Source organism: Pleurodeles waltl, chromosome 7 (assembly GCF_031143425.1).
Source record: "Pleurodeles waltl isolate 20211129_DDA chromosome 7, aPleWal1.hap1.20221129, whole genome shotgun sequence".
Taxonomy (NCBI): domain Eukaryota; kingdom Metazoa; phylum Chordata; class Amphibia; order Caudata; family Salamandridae; genus Pleurodeles; species Pleurodeles waltl.
In genome coordinates, this window is record NC_090446.1 from 764,761,656 (window position 1) to 764,785,233 (window position 23,578).

At 45.5% G+C, this 23,578-nt stretch overlaps 1 protein-coding gene across 2 annotated transcripts in view; it reads right to left on the bottom strand.

Annotated features, from left to right (window-relative positions):
* Positions 1 to 23,578, bottom strand: part of CAMLG (calcium modulating ligand) — a 122,109-nt gene that overhangs the window by 31,774 nt on the left and 66,757 nt on the right. For both annotated transcript variants that reach the window (XM_069199248.1, XM_069199249.1), the window contains exon 3: positions 4,952 to 5,406. In XM_069199248.1, coding sequence (XP_069055349.1) covers positions 4,952 to 5,406 — 455 coding nt within the window. The remainder of the gene's footprint in view (positions 1 to 4,951; positions 5,407 to 23,578) is intronic.

Here is a 23,578-nt window from a genome sequence, read left to right on the forward strand (position 1 = left end):
CGTAGGAGCCTTCAACAGCCAGTCGTCGAGGTAGGGGAAGACTGAAATCCCTAACCTGTGCAGATGACCTGCTACCACCGCCATCACTTTTGAGAACACCAGAGGGGCACTGGTGAGATGGAAGGGAAGCACAGTAAACTGAAAGTGCTTGTGGCCCACCTTGAACCGCAAGTAACGCCTGTGGGCAGGCAGGATGGGGATATGAAAATACCCATCCTGCAAGTCCAGCGCTACCATCCAGTCTCCTTGGCCTAGGGCAGACAAGACCTGAGCAAGAGTGAGCATCATTAATTTCTCCTTTTTCAGGTAGCGATTAATATCCTGTAAATCCAAAATAGAGCAAATACATTTGTTCTTTTTGGGAATCAGAAAGTAGCGGAAATAACCACTGCCTACTTCTGATACTGAGACCCTTTCTATGGCTCCCTTAGCCAAGAGAGCCGCAACTTCCACGCAGAGCAAGGCTAAATCATTCTCCATCAGCAATTCGTTTAATGGCAGCATATAGGGAGGGAAAGACTAAGTGGAGGGAATAGCCCTTCTGTATGATCTGCAAGACCCATTTGTCAGATGGTATGGACCGCCAGTGTGGGAGATGAAATTGAATCCTCTCTCCAACTGGATGCAAGTGGTCTTGCAGAATCATACTAGGAGGACTTGGGTGCTGTGGAGGAGTGGGGCTGGGTGGTGGCAGACCTCTGACTAGACCCTCTGGGTCTGAAGGTACCACAGCCGCCGCCTCATACTGGATATTGAATTGACGGAGGACGGTGGCTGATTTGTATGTGGCGTGGTACCACACCCCTTCCGAAGCCTCGAAAGGGGCGAAAGGCAGGCTGCTGGCAAGCAGGCACAGAGAGGTACACAGGTCTGGCCGTAGTTCGAGAGTCCTTGAACCTCTCAAGTGCAGAGTCTGCCTTTTCTCCAAATAGGCGCGTCCATAAGGTTTGCCTGGACATCCTCTGAAAAACCAGACATATGGAGCCAGGCGAGGCGACGAAGGGCCATCGTCAGAGAAATCACCCTACCCAGCAAGTCGGTCAGGTCCAAACCCCACTGTATTGTAAAGTTTGCTGCATCTCTTCCATCTTTAACAGCTTGTGAGAGAGTATTCCGCACGCCCTCCAGGACCTGGGACAACACCTGTGCCACTGTATCCCATAAAGTAGAGGAAAAACGTCCCAATAGAAATGAGGTTGGAGGAAGAAAACATTTTCTTTCCAAGCTGATACAGCCTCTTGGATTCCCTATCCGGGGGATCAGAAAGGAAGGCACCATGGGAAGTGGAGGCCTGGACCACCAAGCTCTACGGGATGGGGTGTTGGGTGAGGAAACTAGGATCATTTGAAGCTGGTCTATGGCGGCAGATGATTGTCCTATTTACAGGAGCCCCTGTGCTGGGTTTGGACCATGTCCCCAGCAGGACATCAGTGAGAGCTTCATTAAAGGGTAACATAGGTTCCGATGTGGAAACCCCCAGCTGAAGAACCTCAGTCAGGAGGTTATTCCTGATTGGCACTGTAGGCAAATATAGGTCCTAGACCTCAGCTGGTCCTAGACCTCAGCTGCGCTACGCACCACCATAGCATATGAAGCTCCCTCCTTTGTCACCACAGCAGGTGGTGAGAGCATGCCTGTATTTGGAGAAGTATCCAGTCCACTGGCTTCCCCTAGTTCCTCATACCAGTCCATATCCTCAAAACCATTCCTCACCAGTACCTGGCTGATCAAAATAAGCCTCAGGCACTGATCTGGCCCCTGTCGGCACCGTTGAAGTCAGAATTGGTGTCATACGACGTTGTGCCTGCTCATCTGGAATGAGGATGGGGCTCGCACCACTGATGGGTGCCGGTAGAGCATTGACATCGGGAATGACGCCAGAGGAGGCCATCACCAATCCAAGAGTACTAAATGGCGCCGAGGACAAAGCTGCCAATGTGGAATCTGATTTGGCCCCTGCTGACCCCGTGGGGCCCAAGGGCGCTCCAGCGGGGGCGGCCCGCTCAAATACGAGGCACATGGTGTTGTGAAACTCCTTCGGGTCATGGACTCTGTCGAGGCACCAGAGCCTACCTGATGGGGGTCCGTCACTGACATGTCACAACGGCATGCTCCACATGGCTTGAACCCAGTCTTCCTCGATGTCATCCTCGCACAGACTCGAAAAAGCGGAAACAAAAAGGTTGAAAAAAGACCTGCCAAAAAAGCAGAGGGTAGCATGAATCCGACATGCGCTTAACCTGCGTGGAGGGAAAAGAACTGGCGTACGTGCACCTTTATAGCTGACAGAAACGTCACAGACTGCTCCAACAACGTGGATGATGCCACATGGATCAGAACGACTCCATGCACAAGGTACTGCTCAACAAAAAATTCTGGATTCCAAGCGGACGCCAGGAAATTCTAAGGTAAAGAATCTGCAGCTAGAAGTCTCTATCAGATTCCAGATGCTACAGACCCATTTCTCTAATAGATTCAATCGTTAAACTTATTGGATCATATTTTTTAGCAGATTATGGGAATGGTTGCACAATAATAACATTACCTATCCCCAAATCAATACGGGCTCAGAGAGAGAGAGAGGCTGGGTACAATTGAACGTGTCTAAATCTGCTAATAGGGTAAATATACCATAGCTGGGCACTGTCCATTGTACCTGCACTTCATGGATTTGACTGCCTTAGACAAGGTTAATTGAGCCAAGTTATGGTTCTTTTTACTAGAGATGGGCTCGATTCAACTCTTGTTCATTTTCTATCTCCTCTGCATCAGTATCTGAATCTATCTGCATCAGTATCTGAATCTATCAGCTAGGGTCAGATTTGGGCTCAATGGTGAACTCCCCAACCCAATCATTTTGCACCATGGCGTTAGGGAAGAGTGTGTTATAGAACCTCTTATGTTTAGTTTAAACATTGATAAGCTTACACGTCATTTGAAAGCTGCTACCCAAGATGCTCCCCATGTTAATGCACTCCCCATACCTATAGTTTAATATGTAGGCAATGCTGTACTCCTTGTTCAAACTCCAAATGCCTTGTGTTGCCTTGTCAGAGGCCTCTCAGAATTCATGTTGGAATTTAGGCCAGACCTAGATCTTTCACCAAGTTTTTTCAATTCCCACATTATGGCTTGTGGCTTATGATCCAAAACACTACTTGTTACGTACCTCCTCCATTTATGGAAATAGATTAGAAAGTGCAGCTGGTTTTCCCTATTTAGGGCTCGTATTTGAATCCAGCAGCTCCTGGGCTGGTAATATTAAAGACCGCAATGGTAAGGTTTTCTCAAGTTGTGAGTTTGCTTTTTAATGTCTGTCAGGAAGTAAGCCCTTTCGTCTCTTTTAGAGATATATAAGACACAATGGGGGTTATTCTAACTTTGGAGGAGTGTTAATCCGTCCCAAAAGTGACGGTAAAGTGACGGATATACCACCAGCCGTATTACGAGTTCCATAGGATATAATGGACTCGTAATACGGCTGGTGGTAAATCCGTCACTTTTCCGTCACTTTTGGGACGGATTAACACCTCCTCCAAAGTTAGAATAACCCCCAATGTGTTCCAACTGCTAGCTATGGGAATGGGATTTGTGGTTTTGCGTAGTACGGTGCTCTGCAATTTGATTGCAGGTTCCTTCTCTCTCCTTCTTCATTCTATATCTCATCATTTTTGTCACAAAGAGCTTTCCTTGCTGTACCTTGAGGACCATATTATGTGTTATGGCTCTCAGTGTGGAATAACCCCGGGGCTACTTTCAATCAGTATATTATTGATGATTGTTTGCAATGTGAGCACGGTTTGAATAATCCTTGGCTCAAATATGTTCCGCAGAATTTTACTGATTTAGGCAGACCTAATTTGTTGGACAATCTATCTACTATATATAAAGGAAACAAACTTTCAAACAAGTATGGAATGGTGTCATACTAAGTAAGCCACTTGTTTGCCAATATGTCTTTTTAAAATCTAATTTTAAATTGGAGCTTTATTTGATCTTAGTATGTAGTAGTTGGAAGAGGACTAACGAGATTTAGAGCTGGCACTATATGTTACCCAATGTTAGAGCTGGCACTATATATTTTACCCATTATGTTATCCTTTGGGGTATTATGGCACTTTGGATGGGATAAAATGTATTTGTGATGGAACCTCTTTTCAATTCCTGCTACATCTTATTTCATTCTGTACATTGTATCGTTTTTTTCATTTTATTTTTAAGATCACACTTTTTATTACCGCTGTTAAGCATGCATAATTCAAATACTGTAGAGTTGCCCTTTGTGATTTACAATTGTTGCCAAATGAGGATGTGTGCTTCGGAGTGGGAAGCTTCCTCAAATCATCTGTATTTTATCATAAAAGTATGAATTTGCAGTTGTGTATATTTCATTTATCTGTTTTTATGTGTCTACATTTCTGATTGCCTTTGACACTCTAATATAAATTGTTAATTGATTGAACTCTTCAACTGCTCTATAATTTTACCTGCAGCTAGTCAAATGTTTTCATGGCCAATTTAAAGACTTGCACTGAGCACTTGTTACCTTCTCTAAATATTGTATCTTTAATATCATCCTCAGCATTTTCTCAGCTAAGTGCCAATATTGCCATCTCTTACAGAGCAATGATACCCATGTCATTTACTGTCCCACCTACTGCACTTTGACATGGAGTTCAAATTTTATTGAATCTCTTCTTTTTTCTTGAATGTTATTTCACTTCTTTGCCTCAGTCATAAGTATACATTTCCAACCATTTGCACTACAAACTGAATTGTAAATAAGTGCACTTGGGCTCAGAGATATGCTATCAGGCTGCTCAATACTGATACGCACTGAGAATTAGCAACACATCAATGAAGAAATTCTGAAGAACATTCTGTCAAAACTAAAATTTAAAAGTAGATTCATAAAGCAATAAGGCAAGATAAAAAAATTGCTATACCTTACCAAATACTTGCATACAAAAACCCTGACTCCAATGGCAAGAAGAGCACTTCCAATCAGTCTGAAAATTCGAAAGGAATCAAACTCTTCCACTGTGTTGCCGTTATCTGGATTTGGTTGTTCACTTATCAACTGGTTCCTCAACTTCATGGCTTCATCAAACTTAGATAGGTATTGGTTTAGGCCAGGCCGTTGAACTTGTTGCACAGAATCCGTAGACGTCACATCGCTGCGGATGCGATGGCGAACAGCACTATTGTTATCATTACTGTGTTCAGAGGTTTTTACGAAGTCCATTTTTTCTCCCAGGGGGCCTTTCAGATCTGTGGGGCCACAACAACTGTCGTTTACTGCTGCCAGGGTGACAGCATCACCCCCACGTTTTGTAACAGATGAAATAAGCAGGGAATCTGGCTTGTCGTGCTCAAGCTTCAGCTTAAAAGATATATGTTCATTCTCTAAGGATAAGAAATACAACAACCATCATTGTCATGTATTACACAGCAGAGGACAAATGTGTAGCATGTGTCGTTCACAAATATTGTTTTATATATTGTAAAGTAGTGAACAATATACCCAGTTGTCAGTATAGCATATTTTCATAACAAAGCATTCATTCTCTCAATTTCTTTTAACTAAAAAAGGTGGATGCAATGAGTTTGGATCACTAGTCTATTCACATATGCACATCTCCGGGTATGACACTAAAATAATGCGGTGAACAGTCCAGCCCGAACTGCCAGGCCAGGTCCTCCCTGGACCAGAAAAAAGCATCCTGGGACCGGTCTCAGGGTATCACCCTTCATCAGCCAGGCTAACTTGAATCTGGTGGCATAGCAAGCACAGCATGGGCATACCCTTCCCACTTGGGGCGACAAAAGCAAAAACAGATGATGGAAGGAAGGGTGATACCCTAAAACCGGTCCTAGGATGCTTGTTTCTGGTCCAGGGAGGACCTGGCTTGGCAGTTCGGGCTGGACTGTTCCCATGGGGAATAGGGTCAAGACTGATTTGCACATGGCTGGGTTCAAACTGGGGTGGTGTGGTGAGCAAAAAAAAGATGGATTAAAACCAGATCTTTGCGATGGGGGGTGAATGTCTGCATTATTCAGCATTCCGTCCATCATCTGTTCTTTTTGCATTTGTCACCCCCAAGTGGGAAGGGTAAGCCCAGACGTAGGTCCTGTGCTCAGTGCGTCACTGGATTCAAGCTAGCCTGGCTGATGAAGGGTGATACCCTGAAACCAGTCCTAGGATGCTTTTTTCCGGTTCAGGGAGGACCTGGCTTGGCAGTTCGGGTTGGACTGTTCCCATGGAGAACAGGGTCAAGACTGATTTGCATATGGCTGGTCCAAACTGGGGTGGCGTGGTTAGCAAAATAAAACAATGGATTAAACCCAGATCTTTGCGACTGGGGGGTGAATGTCTACATTGTTCAGCATTCTGTCCATCATCTGTTCTTTTTGCAACTTTCTAAAAATGGCATTTTCAGACTTAAAATCAGACTTCACAATAAGTTGTGATTTTAAATTGCGAGTCCAGAGACACCAAACTCCATATTTCCATCTTTTCCCAATTGAAAGAGGATGCTTCAAGATAACCCCAATGTTAACAGTGAAGAGACAGGCCTTGAAAGAGTGAAAGACAAATTTAGTAGTCTGTCCCTACCTGGGCATGTTGAACCCAAAAGTACATGTCCAACTTTTTAAATACAGTGTACCCTACACTTGGGGATAACCAGGGCCTACCTTACTAAAGGTAGAGACCTATGTAATAAAAAGAAAGTTTTGGGCCTAGCAAGCGGGTACACTTGCCAGGTCGAAGTGGTAGTGCAAAACTGCACACACAGGCTCTGCAATGGAAGGCCTCAGACCGGTTTGAAAGGCTACTGTATTGGGGGCACAATCAGTGCTGCAGGTCCACTATAGCGTTTAATTTACAGGTCCTGGGTACCTATAGTGCACTTTACTAGGGGCTTACATGCAAGTTAAATATGTCAGTTATAGAGAAGCCAATTTACCAAGGTTTAGAGTACAGAGCACCTGCACTTCAGCACTGGTCAGCAGTGGCAAAGTGCCCAGAATACTAAAAATCAGCAAAAAGGAAGTCAGAAAAAAAAGGAGGTCAGAGGGCAAACAGTTAGTGGAAACCACGCCAAGGATGTCAGGTCTAACAGTAACCTACTGGGTTCTTGTATGAACACAAATATCCTTTAAAAACATACTGTTACTTATATGGCTTTTAGCCCAGCACAGGGATAGATTGACAAGTGTACTGTCTTATGGGTAATCAAAAAATAAAAAAAGGCTCTATCCTCGTTCTGAGCCTGCATTTACAAATAGAACTACATTACCAGGTTGATCACTAAGCCTGCAGCCCTGCTTTGTTCACACTTAATACCAACAAGCTTGATTGTATCAACCTCTCTTATGCCTATTTCTGCACATAAACTAAAGAAAAGAGAGGCAGGGATTCCATTACTGTTAAAAGGCATATCTTAACAAATACATGTTTTGTCATTAATACCCTGTGTTCCGGCCTCATATCTAAATCTGTATTCTCTATATTTTTCATTCAAAATGAACTTATCAGTAAAGCCACTCTAGTGAAAAAAGCAAACCATAAAATTGGCCAAAATCTTATTTCCAAATAATTGAAGGGAATGCAAACATAAGAATGCAAAAAAAAAAAAAAGAAAAAAAAAAAAAAAGGGTCCATGCCAAGGTATTATGATCGGCTATTGTCAAAAGGGGAGTGGGAAGGAAGGGGAGGAGATGATGGCCCATATGTGAAATGTCCTACTTCATAGCCCACAACAAAACTAATTTGTGATGTTCCTGGTTCTTAAATGGAACTAACACAGTGTTCACCCTTTCAGTGTTACTTTGCCCTTTCGTTGATAACCCCACAGTTCACTTGATACAGATCGGCCAATAGTCACTATTCAGAGCCTTTTCCTCCTCCACAAAGGCTGCACCTGGGAACCAATTCCTTACAGCCGGTCTTTGCATTTTGAAGTCTCTTGAGTCTATACATCAATGATGAACTAGAGATAATAGGACAAGATTGGAAAATAGTCACTTGAGCCAAATGTTTTTAGGATTAATCGCTGAGGCTTCTAACTCCTTGGTTCTCCTACCCAAAGGCTGTAGTGTGGATTGAACAGTAACAAACAATTTTCACAGACGTTGATATTTCTCAAAAGCTGCGATCTTGGCCCCTAGGTTCTCTACCGGGTTTATACAATTTGTTTAGTGAAAGCTTTCTGGAATCCTTTTCCTTTGATGCTAAAAGAGGCCACGCTCACCTCACAATTAATAAATCTGCTCGAGCAGCCAAGGTACTGCTGAAAGTAGTTCTGCAGGGGGCATGGTCTGCCTGAAGCCCCAGCTGACACTGCCTCTATTCACATAGAGTAAGAGCTGTGGAGTTTCCCTTCTTGGCCGGGACACCATTTGGAAGCAATAAGAAGCAATCAGATGCTGGTAATGCCTTATCCTTCAACAGTCCCAAGAAGCCCGCGCAGTATCCCACTTCAAAAGACCTGATTTTCAGGACTACTCTAGAGCATAAAGTTTCTATTCTGGATATGCAAATCTGAAGCAAATGTGCATTAGCATGGTTTCATTTTTGTTCTATATATACAGGGAACATAATCTCTGTCCATATATGGACATATGTTGCCCCACTCCAAGGTTGGATTGGAAATACCCTTAATCCTACCCAGGACAAATACATTTGGTGCATTTCCAGGTTGTAAACTACCTGCCTGGGAGATTTGAACACCACTTATGATATTGTGGCTCTAAACTTTCACGTAAAATGTCCCAACCCTGAACTGTTCAATGCAGAAATTTCACCATAAGGTCACATTTCCATATCTGTAAAGTGCATTTGTGCAGGCAAAAATTCCAGAATTTGAAATCTGGGAATCAGGACTGGGAGCTTGCCCTAATAAGAACATTTAGTTGAGCACCTATTTTGGACATAGATATACGTATAACCACATTGCGTATAGACAAAATAGGCTTGATGGCCCGTGAGAAAAACAGGATTTTGGGCAACACACAGATTAATGCACCAACATTTATGCACAGTATCTTCTTGACTGCTCAGGTTTTACAATTTAATAATATTTCAGCAGCAGTGTAGGTGACATTAATATACAGCAACAGTTTTTTCTTAATTTACACCTTTCCTTTAAGGCCAGTTTTGCAAGGTAAGAGACAGTCGTTCGTAAATGAATGTGCCAGTGTTGTACTGGCCTATTCACATGGTCCGAATCAGTCCCTCTCATGCAGACCAAACATTAGGTGCAATACGTATGTGCATCGTAGGTGTTCCTTGTCTTTGTCTGCATTACATTCTGTGTACGCATTCTGCACCAGGTTGTTTCATAAGATTAACAAAACATTAACTATTGTTTCATTTAGCAAATTAACTTCTGTGGTGTACATGAAACAGCTCACTTGTCATATCTAACTTCAAGTTCTACAAACGTTTCAGAAAACTGAAGTGAACAGAGATATAATTATTTACCCAATATTACATACAGTAAATACGGCAGCCAAGACCAGAACGTAAGTCAGACCATAGCCACCAACAAGCTGAATTGACTTTAGAAAGTGCCACGAGGAACCCAAATGAGAACCCTATACGAGGAGTGACTTTATAATAATAAGACAGACAGCAGGACATCCATTGTTGGGCCATTTTGTAACTGGCCAGTGTCCACTGGATCCAGAGACTTTTGTGGGTGCCAACAGGCATTCACATTTCTTTGCAAAGTGAAGGCAGAGGGAGGGTAAATTATCTTACGCAAGAGGCACACTAGAAGCCGTCCAAAGAGGCAGACTCACGATAGAGGAACTCTCTGAGTGGTGATAACTCGGGGTCCTTGCTTTGTGGAGTGCAAGAAAACAATACAGTGCCCCCGAATGGCCAAACCAAGGCAACTGGAAAAAATGGCAGCTCAGGGATCCCAGGCGATCTGGTGTTAGGATGAAGTGCCTGCAGAGGTACATGGATTGAGAGTTTAGAACCTCTTTAAATCATCCCCTAATGGTTACGTGTGGCTGTCGAGAAACACCCTCTATTTTTGTGCTTCGGTAATGAGGTTGGAAGCCATGTTTACTGCTGTTTGCCTTCTTTATGGGACCTTGGAAGTTATGAGGACTAACAGCACAGGTGGTTGATGGACTTACCTGGGCAGCCTGGGGGATCCATGCCTTACTTGAGAATATCATGTCATGTCTAGAGAAGACTAAGTTTGGTGTACTTGGGTGAACAAATTGTTGCTTTGGGTGTGGGTGGTTTTAACCTGTAGTACAAATTACATTGCTAGTCCCCGCCTCATAATTTTACAATATGCAGACATATCTGCTCCCATTATTTTTTCTGACCCTTAAATTCCTCAATAAAAGCGGGGTTATTTATCCTTATCTCACCTCTTACACTTGTTGGATTTCCCTCATCTTCCATTTTTAGTTCTCCTCTGGCCCCTCCTTTCATCTGTCTGGTTTCTAAATGGTTTCAGCCCCCCAGGTCAAAGTATCTGATATTTCTACAAGTGCTCAAGGGTGGAGGAGCTGCAGACACCTTGCAGCCTGCCGAGGAAGGAATGACATGAGGAGGCCAGGCTCAATTTGAACTGGCGGCCTGGGAGAGAGGGCATCTGACAGTGCAACAGGGGCAACACAGGTGGGAGTGTGGAGAAGCAGGTTAAGACGCTGGCAAGAGACTTGTCAATTTTTTTGCCAGATATGATTTTAGTGATTTAAGACACTGCTCAAAGGGGAGCAGACTCGGAAGGAAACTCCCACCCCTTTGAAGACTTAACACAATGGAAGGGAGTAATTGTTCAAATTTAGCCCATGGGCCTGGATACACTTTATAGTACTCATCAAGTCTGCTCATCGTTGAGCACTGAATTGCAGCACTTCCTGCATAAAGCTTTTGTAGGCTGTAAGTGGGTGAGGGACACTGGGTGCCCAAAACCTCTAAGCAATCCACCCATTTCCACAGGGTAACTATTACGGCTACGCTGATATCAGATGCCAATAAACAAGAAAGTTATAGTGCAAAAGAAAATTGGCGACTTCTGCAGGCTCACCGGAATGGACAGAAGAACCATAGGGGAACACAAATAGGTGACAAAAATGCTGATAAAAAAGCAAAGCAGCAACTCAAATTACATAAGAGGCTCGTCAGACCAGTTTGATAAAATCTCCAATATGGTCACCACCGAAAACAAAGCTCTGAAGCCAGACTTTGCGTGAGGTAGCTAAGGAGATTCAGGTGTTGGGAGACTGAGTGGCAGCTACAGAAGGCAACATAACTGCTATGAGCCAGGAACTGGAGAAATCACAAGAGACGCACTGCAAAATGGAAGAGGAAATTAAAGTGCTACGGGATAAATACACTGATAAGGAGGACAGATTAGGATGGTACAATATAAGAATTTGCAAGGTATGCAAACACTAAGAAGGAACAGTTATTGTCAGCAAGTCAGTGTTCTATTTTGTGCTACAGGCAGGGTGAGTAGTTTGACATTCCTATCATCTGGACCCACAGAGTGGGAGCTCCTAAGAAATGGCCCCGGTGCTTGTCCAAGAGACATAATAGCCAAGCTGGGCTCCTTTCAACTCAAGGATACAATCATAAGAGAAGCCAGGAAGATTGACAGCCTCATCTTTCAGGAACAATCAAACGTTCTCCTTCAAAACACCACACTTTGAACCAGAAAAAAAAGCTCATACTGCAACAGCAGAAATCAGAATTGCACACAGTTGTTAGAGATGAACTTTCTCTTTTGGCTTGTGGTAACAAATGAGGTCAAAACCCATGTGGTACATACACTGAAAGAGGTTCAGGAAATACTGGGTCCAGCAAATCAGAGACCACAGCCACAGGTGTCCACTAGAGAAAAGGAGTGGGGAAGCCCAAAGAGACATTGGAAAATGCAATATCTTCAAGGTGCTCTTGTGATTTAGAGCTTGATTTTGAGACAACCATAATCGATCAGCAGGCAATATTTCTCAGCTGAGTGCCAAGTCAGCAGGAGGGGAGTGGAGATTGCTTAATAGAAATTATTTGCTGGCAACAGACAGAAGAGAGACAACAGCGATATTGGAATAGTCATTCACCTTTGCTTTTGTGATGAAGGTTCAGTAATTTATAATTATGTGTGTTTGGAAGGACCTTTGGTGTGGACATTATGGTTGTGTAAGTTTGGGTTGTATGGGGACCCAGCGGAATTGATAGTCCACAATCAGGGATTTATCTCATCACTTTTCTTCTATGGGGTAAAGGATTTGTGAGGGAGACTGTATGTAGTCAAGTTTTTAGCTTTATAGTCAGCACAAGGGGGAAGGTAGCGCACCATATCAAACAGCATAGATGATGCGTTAGCTTCCTAACATGTTCTCAAGATTATGTCATGGAATGTTAGAGGTTTTAATTCCCCTGTCAAGCTTCACAAGATATGGTGTGAGGTGAAGGAAGTGCTTGTGCTCAGGGGACAGATTTGAGATCATCTGATATCCACCTCCTGAAAAATAAGCTTTATCCCACACAATATTTTGCAGCAACAAAATAAATAAAAAAAGGTGCAGTAATGACAGGCTTTCATAGGGATTTAATATTTGAAAAGATAATGTGATTCAGCGGAAGGTCGCTATCTATACTTGGAGGTTTGACAACAGGGGGTTAATTTAAGTATCAATATTTATGGTTCAATCAGGACAAGAGCAATATGTATGAGGCACACTGTCCAAGATTAAGGACTGGCACCCCACCAGCCTTATATGGGAGTGAGACTTCAATTTGGCCCCAGATGTATTCCTGGATATAGATCCCCATGATAGATACTCATCATCGTTGATTTACAGAGGGATAATTATGCTGATGTGAGCGAGTTCACCTTTTTTCATATACACATAGATTGTACTTAACAAAACATTTCATGTGGGGAGCTTGGGCGATAGTACTCATACAAGTGAAAGTGTTAGTATAGCACTATCCGACCATGCAATGCTGTGTTGGAGGGGGGAGGCAGGAAAGCAATAAGCAAAGTCATTGCACCTGGAAGTTCAATAAATCTTTCCTTAAGGACTGGCTGACTACAAAAGCACCGACAGATACTATACAACAGTATTTCATTTATTTTTAAAACTTTAAAACGATAATGCTGGTGGTGTCTCTTGGAATGCATTTAAACAGTGGTCATGGGACAATTTACAGTGGAAAGAGCAAAGCAAGGTCAGATGCATAATGTGCTTAGAGAAAGGGGAATTACAAAAGATAGAAGATGAACACAGAACTACAGGGTCTCTGAAGATCTTGCAGGGAGTACCCTCCTTATGAAGTAAAATCAACCTACTTACGGGGAGATCAGGAAAGCATTCTTGTGCTTAAAACAAAGGTTTTATGAACGAGCCAATAAGACCGATTCCCTCATAGCTTGGTAAACAAGACAACACATAATGGCCAAAAGAAGGACCATCATTCTGGGAAGTAATGGCAGCTTGATGAGGGGAGAATATGAAGATTGAGACATTGCGAGAATATTGTAGTCATATTATAGCACCCTCTATCGGAATGAGACTGCAAACATATCAGAGATTGATGCCTCTATAAGCTTGGTCGACCATCCTAAGTTAACTAGCTTCATAACACCTGAGGAGGTCCATAAAGCAATTTCTGATTTAGGCCCTAATAAAACTCCAGGTTCCGATGACCTAACAGATTTTATAAACAGTTTAAGTCGGAGTTAACTACGTTCCTTGTCGAGAGGTTTAACTTATTCCTCCACTAGCAAATACTAACACCTTCAATGATGAAAGCATATGTCACCCAATTCATTAACCAGGCAAACCTGTTAATGTATGCACAGCTCACTGTCCAATAGTATTTTTGAATTTGATGCTAAAATCTTTGAAAAGATATTGTCCAATAGACTGTAGCCCCACCTGTCAAATCGTATACAACCCAACCAATCAGAAGTTACTCTTGAAGGATAGGCTGCTGGAAATATTAGACGCATTCGCTACATCCAAGACAAGGCTAATTTTAAGAAGACAATATTAGTTATTCCTTAGAGGCAAAAAATAATTCACCAAAGTCAGCTGGGTGCTCTTCTACCAGGTGCAGGTTGCCATGGGATGGGGACTATTTTGCGGCTAGCTATACAGTAAGTGCCAAAAAATACTGGTAAACTGGACTCTACCTGAGGTGGTTTCCCTAAATAGGGGCATGTAACTGGGGGGGTCCCTTATCCCCTCTGCTACTGGCGTTTGTTGTGTGACCATTTGTGGTTAATGTCAGACAGCACCTAAAGATTAATCAGATGGTTCTTTTGGAGGAAAGCATTATAAAATCCATGTTTGCAGATGTTCTTTTGACTTTGGTGGACCCAGAACAATCTATTTTTTGGGTGCTGGAGATTTAAGAGGCATATGTCAGAGTCTCTGGGTTCAAAATGAATGTAGGTAAATCAGAGTTGTTCAATGTAGGACTATTCCATGAGACAAAAGAACACATTTCAAGTGTATCCCCCCCCTTTCACTTGGGTAAGGAAAAGATCAAGTATCTTGGTATCTACATAACACCTAAGCACTGGCATTTATATATTGCCAGCTATCCCAGAATAACCAACGGTATCACCTCAGTGGCACAATCTCTGTGTGTCATGGATAGTCAGAGTGACTCCAGTGAACTGCTTCCCACACTACTATATATTGTTCAGGCCTTACTGGTAATCTTTCCGGAAAAAGATCTCAAGGCACTGCAAGGAACCACTGACTCATTTGTATGGGTAAATGGCCAAGCATCTCTGGAAGGGTCCTGAAGATAGATAGGAGGTTGGGAGGTAAGGGTTACCACATGTGAAATTATGTTAACAAGCATCCCAGAATGAGCTCTGTATGAGAGAGAGTGACACTTGATATATAGGAATGCGGCATTGGCAAGGTGGGCGTGGCTAACAGCCAATGAAGTGACACACGATGTGGCCAACTCCCACCTGGCGATCCATCATCCATGGCAATCCTGAAGGGATTTTAGCCCCATCGACACCTCTACACCCCTTAATATCTCCTCAAACAGACTGCATCCATTGCAGAGGGGAGACAGATTTGTTGGAAGACTGGGGGATGTGGACTGCTTAGCAGCACTGACCCAACACGGCGCCCCCAGTTGGGCTACATGGAACAGCAGAGGCGCAGCTACAGCAGCTGTGAGGGCGCGAGAGGGGCAGTGGATACATTTCCTCTGTGCCAAAAATATCCAGAGCCCTCAGTGGCTCCCAGGAGCTGTGGAGAAGCCCCTTGACTCGACCACGCCAAACAGAAACAAGTGAGAAGTGGTTGCCGTGGCACCCCCTGGAGGTTGGGGGAGAGGAGAGAAGACCTCTTCAGGGTGTGCGGGACCCAAGACACAGAGCTGGGCACCAGTGACAGCACGGAGGTGAGGAGCGGGGCGGATTGCGGAGCAGCCAAATTGGGTGTGAGGCACCAGCGGGCCTGTACAGCCTGACATTCACCCTGGGGTGGCTGCTCCGCACACCCATGTGCTCTGCGGCCCCAGCAACGATGTTGAGCACACCACCAAAATGCAACTGACCATCCCCTCAGAGAATGCTGCACAGTAAGTGCAGCCAGCAACCGGCGAGATACAGAGTGGCAAAATGATGGGGAGAACCACTACAACAGGAGTGGATTGGGGCAGGGCCCCCTGTATGACCTCCCTAATAACTCCTCAGTGCAAAGTAGGACGGTGAGGAGCTTCGGCCAACCTGTAAATCCTAGGGGCCTGGGCCTCCCACCCTTGATAGCACCAAGACTAGACAGTGCTACGAAAGGGGGACTTCTACTGGCACACAAGGGGCAGTCTGCCGAGGGATGACCCAGACGGCCCCAGCTGCAAAACCTGCACTATAACTAAGCTTTGCCGGGCACTCCCAGTGCTGACAACAGAAGATACAGGGGGAAAATCCCACAGCAACAAACTGCTTGACTTTGCTGCCCCCTGACAACTTCCGAACAGAACTCACCAGAACCCCCTGTCAATGGAAGTTAACTGAGCACCTGTCAGTGAGAGGCCCCACAACAACCCTTTTGGGAACGGATAGCTGTTCCATACTGGCAATGGGACAAGTGGTGAGAAAATGAACTCTGAATGCTGATGCCCCGGCACGAGGAAGAACTACGATGGAAACACTGAAGTTACCATCGACCCAGACCACCCCAGGGCCCACTCAAGACATCCTCCAAGCCATAACGGCCACAGAGAAGCTCTTGAAACAAAGACAAATACTCTGGGGGTGGACCTCAGCATATTACAGGATGACCACAGGTGACCGACTGAAAGAGTCACCACAGAGGAACGCACCCTGACGGAGCTCCACCTGGACGTCACAGCAACTCGAGAGAGACTAATGCTAATTGAGACTAGAGGACAACAAAAACAGATAGCAGAGGAACACTATCTGAATCGTGGGCCTCCTGGAGCGCACAGAGGGGAGAGATGCCCTGACCTGGATAGATGGCTGCGAAAGGAGGTAGCCCTGGAGGGCCTTTCTCCATTTTATGCATTGGAGCAGGCCCACAGAGTCCCTGCCCATGCACTGCTGCCAGGATTACCACTATGCCCTGTAGTGACTAGGCTCCTACACTACAAGGACAGAGACCATATACTAGCTTGTGCAAGAGTAAAAGGAGACATTTTGCCTGACAACATAAAATAATGGATTTTCCCAAATCTCACTAATGCCATACAAAAACAACATGCAATGTTCATAGATGTTAAGATACACCCGACAACTGGGACTGCAGTATTCCCCTCTAGACTGCAAGTAGTGCCTCCAGGAGATGTGCCCTTTTTCCAGATACCACAGGAAATACTGGACTGGGAGGACAGGCAGAACTGAGATGGCCCCAGCTGGGAATCCTCCTGGGGAAGAGATTGCAAAAGCAGGAGTGACTGAGCCGCGGCCCTAATGGCTGCACCCCCCCAGAAGCCCCCAGAAACGGGCAGTGGTGACTGTCACAGCCATGAGTGGGGGAGGAGAGGGCACACTTACATCGAGGGAGGCAGAGGAGGGCCAGGACTCAATTTGCTCCAGCGCTGACAGTATTTCTGAATTCTCAGAAGAAGCATTACCCGTGATTACCCCACAGCAGATGATGTGTTTTAAGGCCAAATGATAAGATATATTATTGGGCCAGCTGTCCTGAATGTATAAGAGGGAGCGCCATTACTTTTTACCGAACCCGCTGTGTTCATTAGGGGTGATGCTCCTGTTACCAACATGGAGGCTGCGGGTCTATTTATCTATACATTACAAAGTTTCACTACTAATATAGCCAGGGAGTGGGAGTGGGCTGGGCAGGACATGGACAGCTGACCACAGACCCCCTCACTTGAACATTTAGTGGATACTTGCGTTATTTTCAGTTTGAGTTATGTATGTTTGGATGATGAAGGCAGCCCTTCTTGTCCTGGGGTGGGGGAGTTGGGGAAATCTTGTTCTTCTTTAAAGAGGATGGAAAATTGGCATGTCCTGTGTAGCCTCTACTCAATCTCCTTCCACCGAAAGGGCCCAGATTCAGCTATAGCCTGTCCTATGACAAAGGTAGGACCCTGGCCCTATCACCTAACTTCTTCATGGTGACCACTATGACATAAAATACTCACCTTGAACATCAGTGGGATGCACTCTATGGCAAAAAGGTACAAAGTCTACTGATATCTGCAACAACGTGGGGTGCAAATCGCCCTTCATCAGGAGACACACCTGACTGCTAAAGAGGGACTGGCACTCCATAGGAGGTGGAGGGGGCAGGCTTACTTTACGTCATACTCTGCATATGCAAGGGGGATGTTAATTTGGATACGAGTGCCAGGCCATTTAATTGATCCAGCTGGACGCTACGTGGTCGTCACATGGTTCGATGGCCAGGACATCGCCCTGGGTAGCGCATATGTTCCCAAAATGGACCAGGTACATTTCATTGTGGAACTGTTTATTGTCTTTGCCCCTTATCTAGTTAAGTCTATAATTCTGGAAGGGGACTATAACTGAGAGTCAGATCTGGATCGCTCCCACCCACCTCTCCGAGACATGCCAGTATCACATGTGGCTACAACCTTTGCAAATTGGCAAACAGAATGGGGTTTGATTGACTCCTGGCGGGTGCACCAGCCACACAACCATGATTACTTTTATTTCTCTGGTATGCATGATCTTCATGTACGACTGGATGCTCTCCTATGCCCCCCAGATAACCACGCACAAGTACACACCGCTGAGTATCTCTCCATTACTGTCTCTGATCATAACCCCCTCCCGATGGGGATACAGTGGGAGAGATGGCGCCCTCTTGTACAGACGTGGTGCCTGCCCCAGAGGTCTTGGAGGACCCGGTCTTTTGAGATGCAATTGGCGCTGGTATACCCCAGCACTTTGAGGACAATACTGGCACAGACGTGGTGCCTGCCCCAGAGGTCTTGGAGGACCTGGTCTTTTGAGATGCAATTGGCGCTGGTATACCCCAGCACTTTGAGGGCAATACTGGCACAGCTAGCTTCCACCTATTGGGATAGGATACATTTAAGACAGTAATGAGAGGAAAGTGCATCTCAGAGGCAGTGGGGATCCGGAAACGTTGCTGCGGGAGACCTTGGACCCCGAGCAGCACTGCCCAGATCACCTGCAGTTGCAGCCTGCGCTACTTGAAGCAAAGGAGAAAGTAACTGAAAAAGTCGAAAGACTATGCTGCTTTGAATACCAAAACTATGTGGTGCAAATTTTGGGGTAGGGGTGGGAGGGTCTAAATAGGCATATAGCAGAAACTGTGAGGGGAAAATCCTCATTTGAGTCAAAGTGTACATAATGGAAATCGATGTATAGGCAGATGATGTTGTGGTATGCCACCTTTGGAAAGCTAAGACAAATGTAGGGGAACAGTTGGGGGAAATTGTAAGAGGGCCTGTAGGTGCAGTACAGAGAAGAACTGCATACACAGGGGTCCTGCCTGAAACATTTTTCAGAAGAAAATCCAGAGTCATACTAAACGTGGGCTGGGATATCCAATTTGACCCAATGCAGCAACTACCCAATTTGGCCTTGGACCAATGGAGATTGAGAAATGTTCTAGAATGGACTTGAGACTGAATAATACGTTACTGGCAGCAAAACAGCCGATTTCACGAAAAATTGAGGCTCCTAGAGGTCCCAGCAATAGAAGATTGGGCAAGTAAACTGAGAAATGTTTAGCAGGGGAAAAGTTGACTTGTGAGCTCAATGATACGGGAAACAAGTATGAAAGCGGGTGGCGCCCTTTGCTGGTGTGTCTGTTGGGAAAGGATCTGATGTTCGATTGCCCAAAGTTTTAGATTTGTGGATTAAAGTTTGGTGGAACTGCCTTTGATCATGGCAAATGATCATATGAAAGTTGATACCGTGAAAGTTAAAGTCATAATGGACAACCAATTGTGCAACTGTATGTATTCTGTTCCGACTGAGGGGAGGACTCTCTGGGAGGGGACAGAATGTAGAGTTTGAAGTTACGGAAGGCCTGTATATCACTGTTATGATTGGGCAGGAGGTGAAAGTCAAAATACTCATGTAACTTGAAAATAAAAAATGTTTGGAGGAAAAGAAAAACATTTGGATGATCAAAACATTTTGATGGCATAGGCTTCTGTGAAATTTGCATGTTATGTCCTTCAGCTTCCAGCCACAGGATTCCACTTACCCTAGTCTCTCTAAATACATTTGCAAACCTTTCTACTTTTGTCCTGCAGCACCGTGCACTGTTGCAAATGTATCTGTTTCTGTTTACTTTTCTGTATAGTAACATCTCTTTTTGAGTATTGCTGGGGCATTTACTTTTACTTAATTTGATATGTGCTCTCCACATCCCTACTCTGCACCTTTCTAATTTGTTCTCCACTCAGCCATTCTTTGGTTCATCCTTATGTAGCTCCTCAAGTAGCAGCATGCAGGCTCTCTCTCTCTGTTAGGGTGGTCAGCATCTCCAAATTTTGCTCTCTCTAGTTTAGATTTCCCAGACATAAATAATTTTCTCTTTACTCTACAGAACGAGTACGTTTCCTTCCCAGGTCATAACTTAATGTATTTATGGTCATTCCTTTGGCTTCAAGCTCTTTTCAATCATCCCAGGAATTTCAAGGTACTAAAAAAAGAAACGTTAGGGTAAGTCATCTGGAATGGTAATTGATGTACAAGTAACTTACCATCTGTAACAAAATATTTGGTAGAGACATATTCTACTTGCAGATTCCTTACCTTATAATTTGCCCCAGGTATCAGACGGGATCCGGAGATTTTTCTTCGAGTAATACCCTTGAGCTTCGGTAGGTGGCGTCGGTCGAAAATCGGCAGGCATAGTTGGTGTCGTAGTCGCTGTGATGACATTGGGAGTAGTACATAGACGCCGCTTCGGCCCAGTGACGTCAGTTTCTTTTAACAACTTTCCACGCCAAAGCGCAGAGCCGCTAAGAACACGGAGATTGGTGCCCCACAGATAAGGACCTGAAGGGGAAATCCCTGTCCCTAGAAATCATTCGCAAGCGGGGAGGATGGGTGGGTCGGTAAGGAATATGCAACTAGAATAGGTCTCAACCAGATATTTCATTACCGAAGGTAAGTAACTTGTAAATCTGATAGGAGACTTCTAGTTGCAGATTCCTGACCTTCTAATAGATACCCAAGGGATGCCATCCTCTGAGGTGGACTGCAAACCAAGATCATACTAGAAAGTCCTGCAGGACTGAATGACCAAAGTAGCCATCCCAACGGACCTGACTTTCCAGGCAGTAGTGTTTAGCAAACGTGTGCAGGGATGCCTACCTAGCTGCTTGGCTGATATCCAGGACAGAACTCTGCGTGCTAACGCAGTGGAAGCAGCAGTCGCTCTGGTTGAATAAGCGCGCAAGCCCTCAGGGGGTTGCTTCTTGTCCAAAGCGTAGCACATCTTCATGGAAAGAAGCACCCATCGAGAGATGGTGCGTTTTTGCACCGCCTTCCCTTTCTTCGCACCCACATACCCCACAAGGAGTTGATCGTCCACCCGGAAATCTTTAGTATGATTAATATAGAACGCCAATGCTCTTTTTGGGTCCAGACGGTAGAGTCGCTCCTCCTCATGGGAAGGATGTGGAGGTGCATAAAAAGTTGGCAGGGTGATGGACTGGCCTACATGAAAAGGCGTAACAACCTGGGGAAGGAAGGAAGCCTTAGTGCGCAGCACCAATTTGTCAGGGTGCACAGACAACAATGGAGGTTTGGACGAAAGGGCCTGAAGGTCACACACCCTGCGAGCAGAAGTGATGGCAACAAGAAGGACAGTCTTGAAAAAAAGGAGCTGTAAGGGGCAATTATGCATCGGCTCAAAGGGAGTACATAATAAATAAGTAAGGACAAGACTGAGGTCCCACTGAGGCATGATAAATGGAGTGGGAGGAAATAAATGGATAAGACCTTTTAGGAATCTACTCCCAATAGGAGATTTAAAGAGTGACGGCTGATCAAGTAACCTAAGAAAGGCGAAATGGCAGATAAATACCCTTTAAGGGTACCCAAAGCAGAGCCCTGCTGGGCCAAAGAAATAATTAACAAAAGAACCTCAGATAGCGGGGCAGAGAGGGGGAATCAACAGATTTGTTGGTGCACCATGCCACAAATTTATGCCAAAGACAGGCATATACTGTTTGGTGGATGGACGCCTGGCTGCCAAGATAACATCACAGACTACGATTGGAAGATCAAAAGTCGTCAACTGTTGCCGCTCAATCTCCACACATGAAGGCGGAGATTGGACAGATTCGGGTGGAGAACCGTCCCCTGCTGTTTCTCCGTGCCCGGTCCGGAGCCACCAAGATGACTTGGGCCCTGTCGTTCCTGATCTTCTTGAGAACCCTGGGCAGAAGTGGTACAGACGGAAAGGCATAAAGGAGGCTGGAGTTCCACTCAAGACGAAAAGCGTCTCCGAGCGAGTGCTGCCTTGGAAACTCCAACGTGCAAAACAGATGACACTACACGTTCTCTGCGGAGGCAAACAGATCTAACCAAGGCTCTCCCCACTGCTGAAAGGGACCTTGCGCCACCTCCGGATAGAGACACCATTCGTGATTGGCTGTGCATCCACAGACTGGTTCGTCCACTCGGGGGATGAGAGAACCCGCTAGATGTTGAACCACCAGGGTAATGCTCTGATGTTCCAGCCATGTCCAGAGGCGTAGTGCCTCCTGACAAAGACTCCAGGACCCTACTCCACCCTGGTTGTGGCAGCACCACATGGCGGTAGTATTGTGCGTTAACACCGGCACTACTTTCCCTTTGAGAGAGGGAAGAAATGCTTTCAACGCCAGCCTGATTGCACAGAGCTCCAGAAGGTTGATATGGTACCCAGACTCTGCCAGAGACCAGAGGCCTCTGATCTCCGCCTCTCCAATATGGCCGCCCCAACCCAGAAGCAACGCATCTGCCACTATAGATAGATCTGGTTGGGGAAGGGAGAGGGATCTGCCATGGACCCAATGCGGATTCAAAAGCCAGCACTGCAGGCCTTTCGCAATCCCCTCCGAGATCTGGACCATGTCGGAGAGATTCCCCCGATTCTGCGCTCACTGGAACTTCAAGTCCCACTGTAGAGCCCGTATTTGCCATCTGGCATGTGTCACTAGCCGGATGCAGGAGGCCATGAGCCTCAGAGTCAGTCTCACCGAAACCCAAGACAGAGGCTGAAAGATCGGAATCATAGCCTGAATATCTTGGACTCGCTTTTAGGGAGGATAAGCCCAAACCTGCACTGTGTCCAGAACAGCTCAGATGAAAGGGAATGTCAGAGCGGGAGTCAGGTGTGACTTTGGCACTTTGATAGTGAACCCCAGCGTGTGCAGGAGGCTCACCGTAGTCTGAAGGGGAGACAACTTTCTGGGGCGAGTCCACCTTCAACAGCCATCTGTCGAGGTACGGAAAGACTGAGAAGCCTAACCTGCGCAAATGAGCTGCAACAACTGCCAACACTTGTGAACACCTGAGGGGCGCTGGTAACGCAGAAGGGGAGCATGGTAAACTGATAGTGCTCCTGACCTACCACGAATCGTAGGTAACGTCTGTGGGCAGGCAGGATGGGGATGTGGAAATAAGCGTCTTGCAAGTCCAACGCCACGATCCAGTCCACTGGGTCTAAGGCAGACAGAACCTGAGCCATCATGAGCATTTTGAAATGCTCCTTCTTGAGGAAGTCTAGGATAGGACTTAAGCCCTTGTCCTTTTTCAGCACCAGAAAGTAGCGGGAATAACAATCACAACTTCTTCTTGCACAGGGACCTTCTCTATAGCTACCTTGGCCAAGAGAGCAGCGACTTCTTGGCAGAGAAGTGCCAAATGATCCTCCGGAAGTTGGCTGAGTGATGGAGGCATGGCCGGTGGGGCAGAGTTGAAAGGGAGGGAATAGCCCTTTCAAACTGTCTGCAAAACCCACCTGTCCTTAGTGATGGATTATCCTGCCGCTGAATGGATAAGAGTGAGGGGACGGACTAGGAGGGTTTGGAGGCTGCAGCGGGGGTAAGGGTAGACTGGGTAGACCTCTGGTTCTCTGT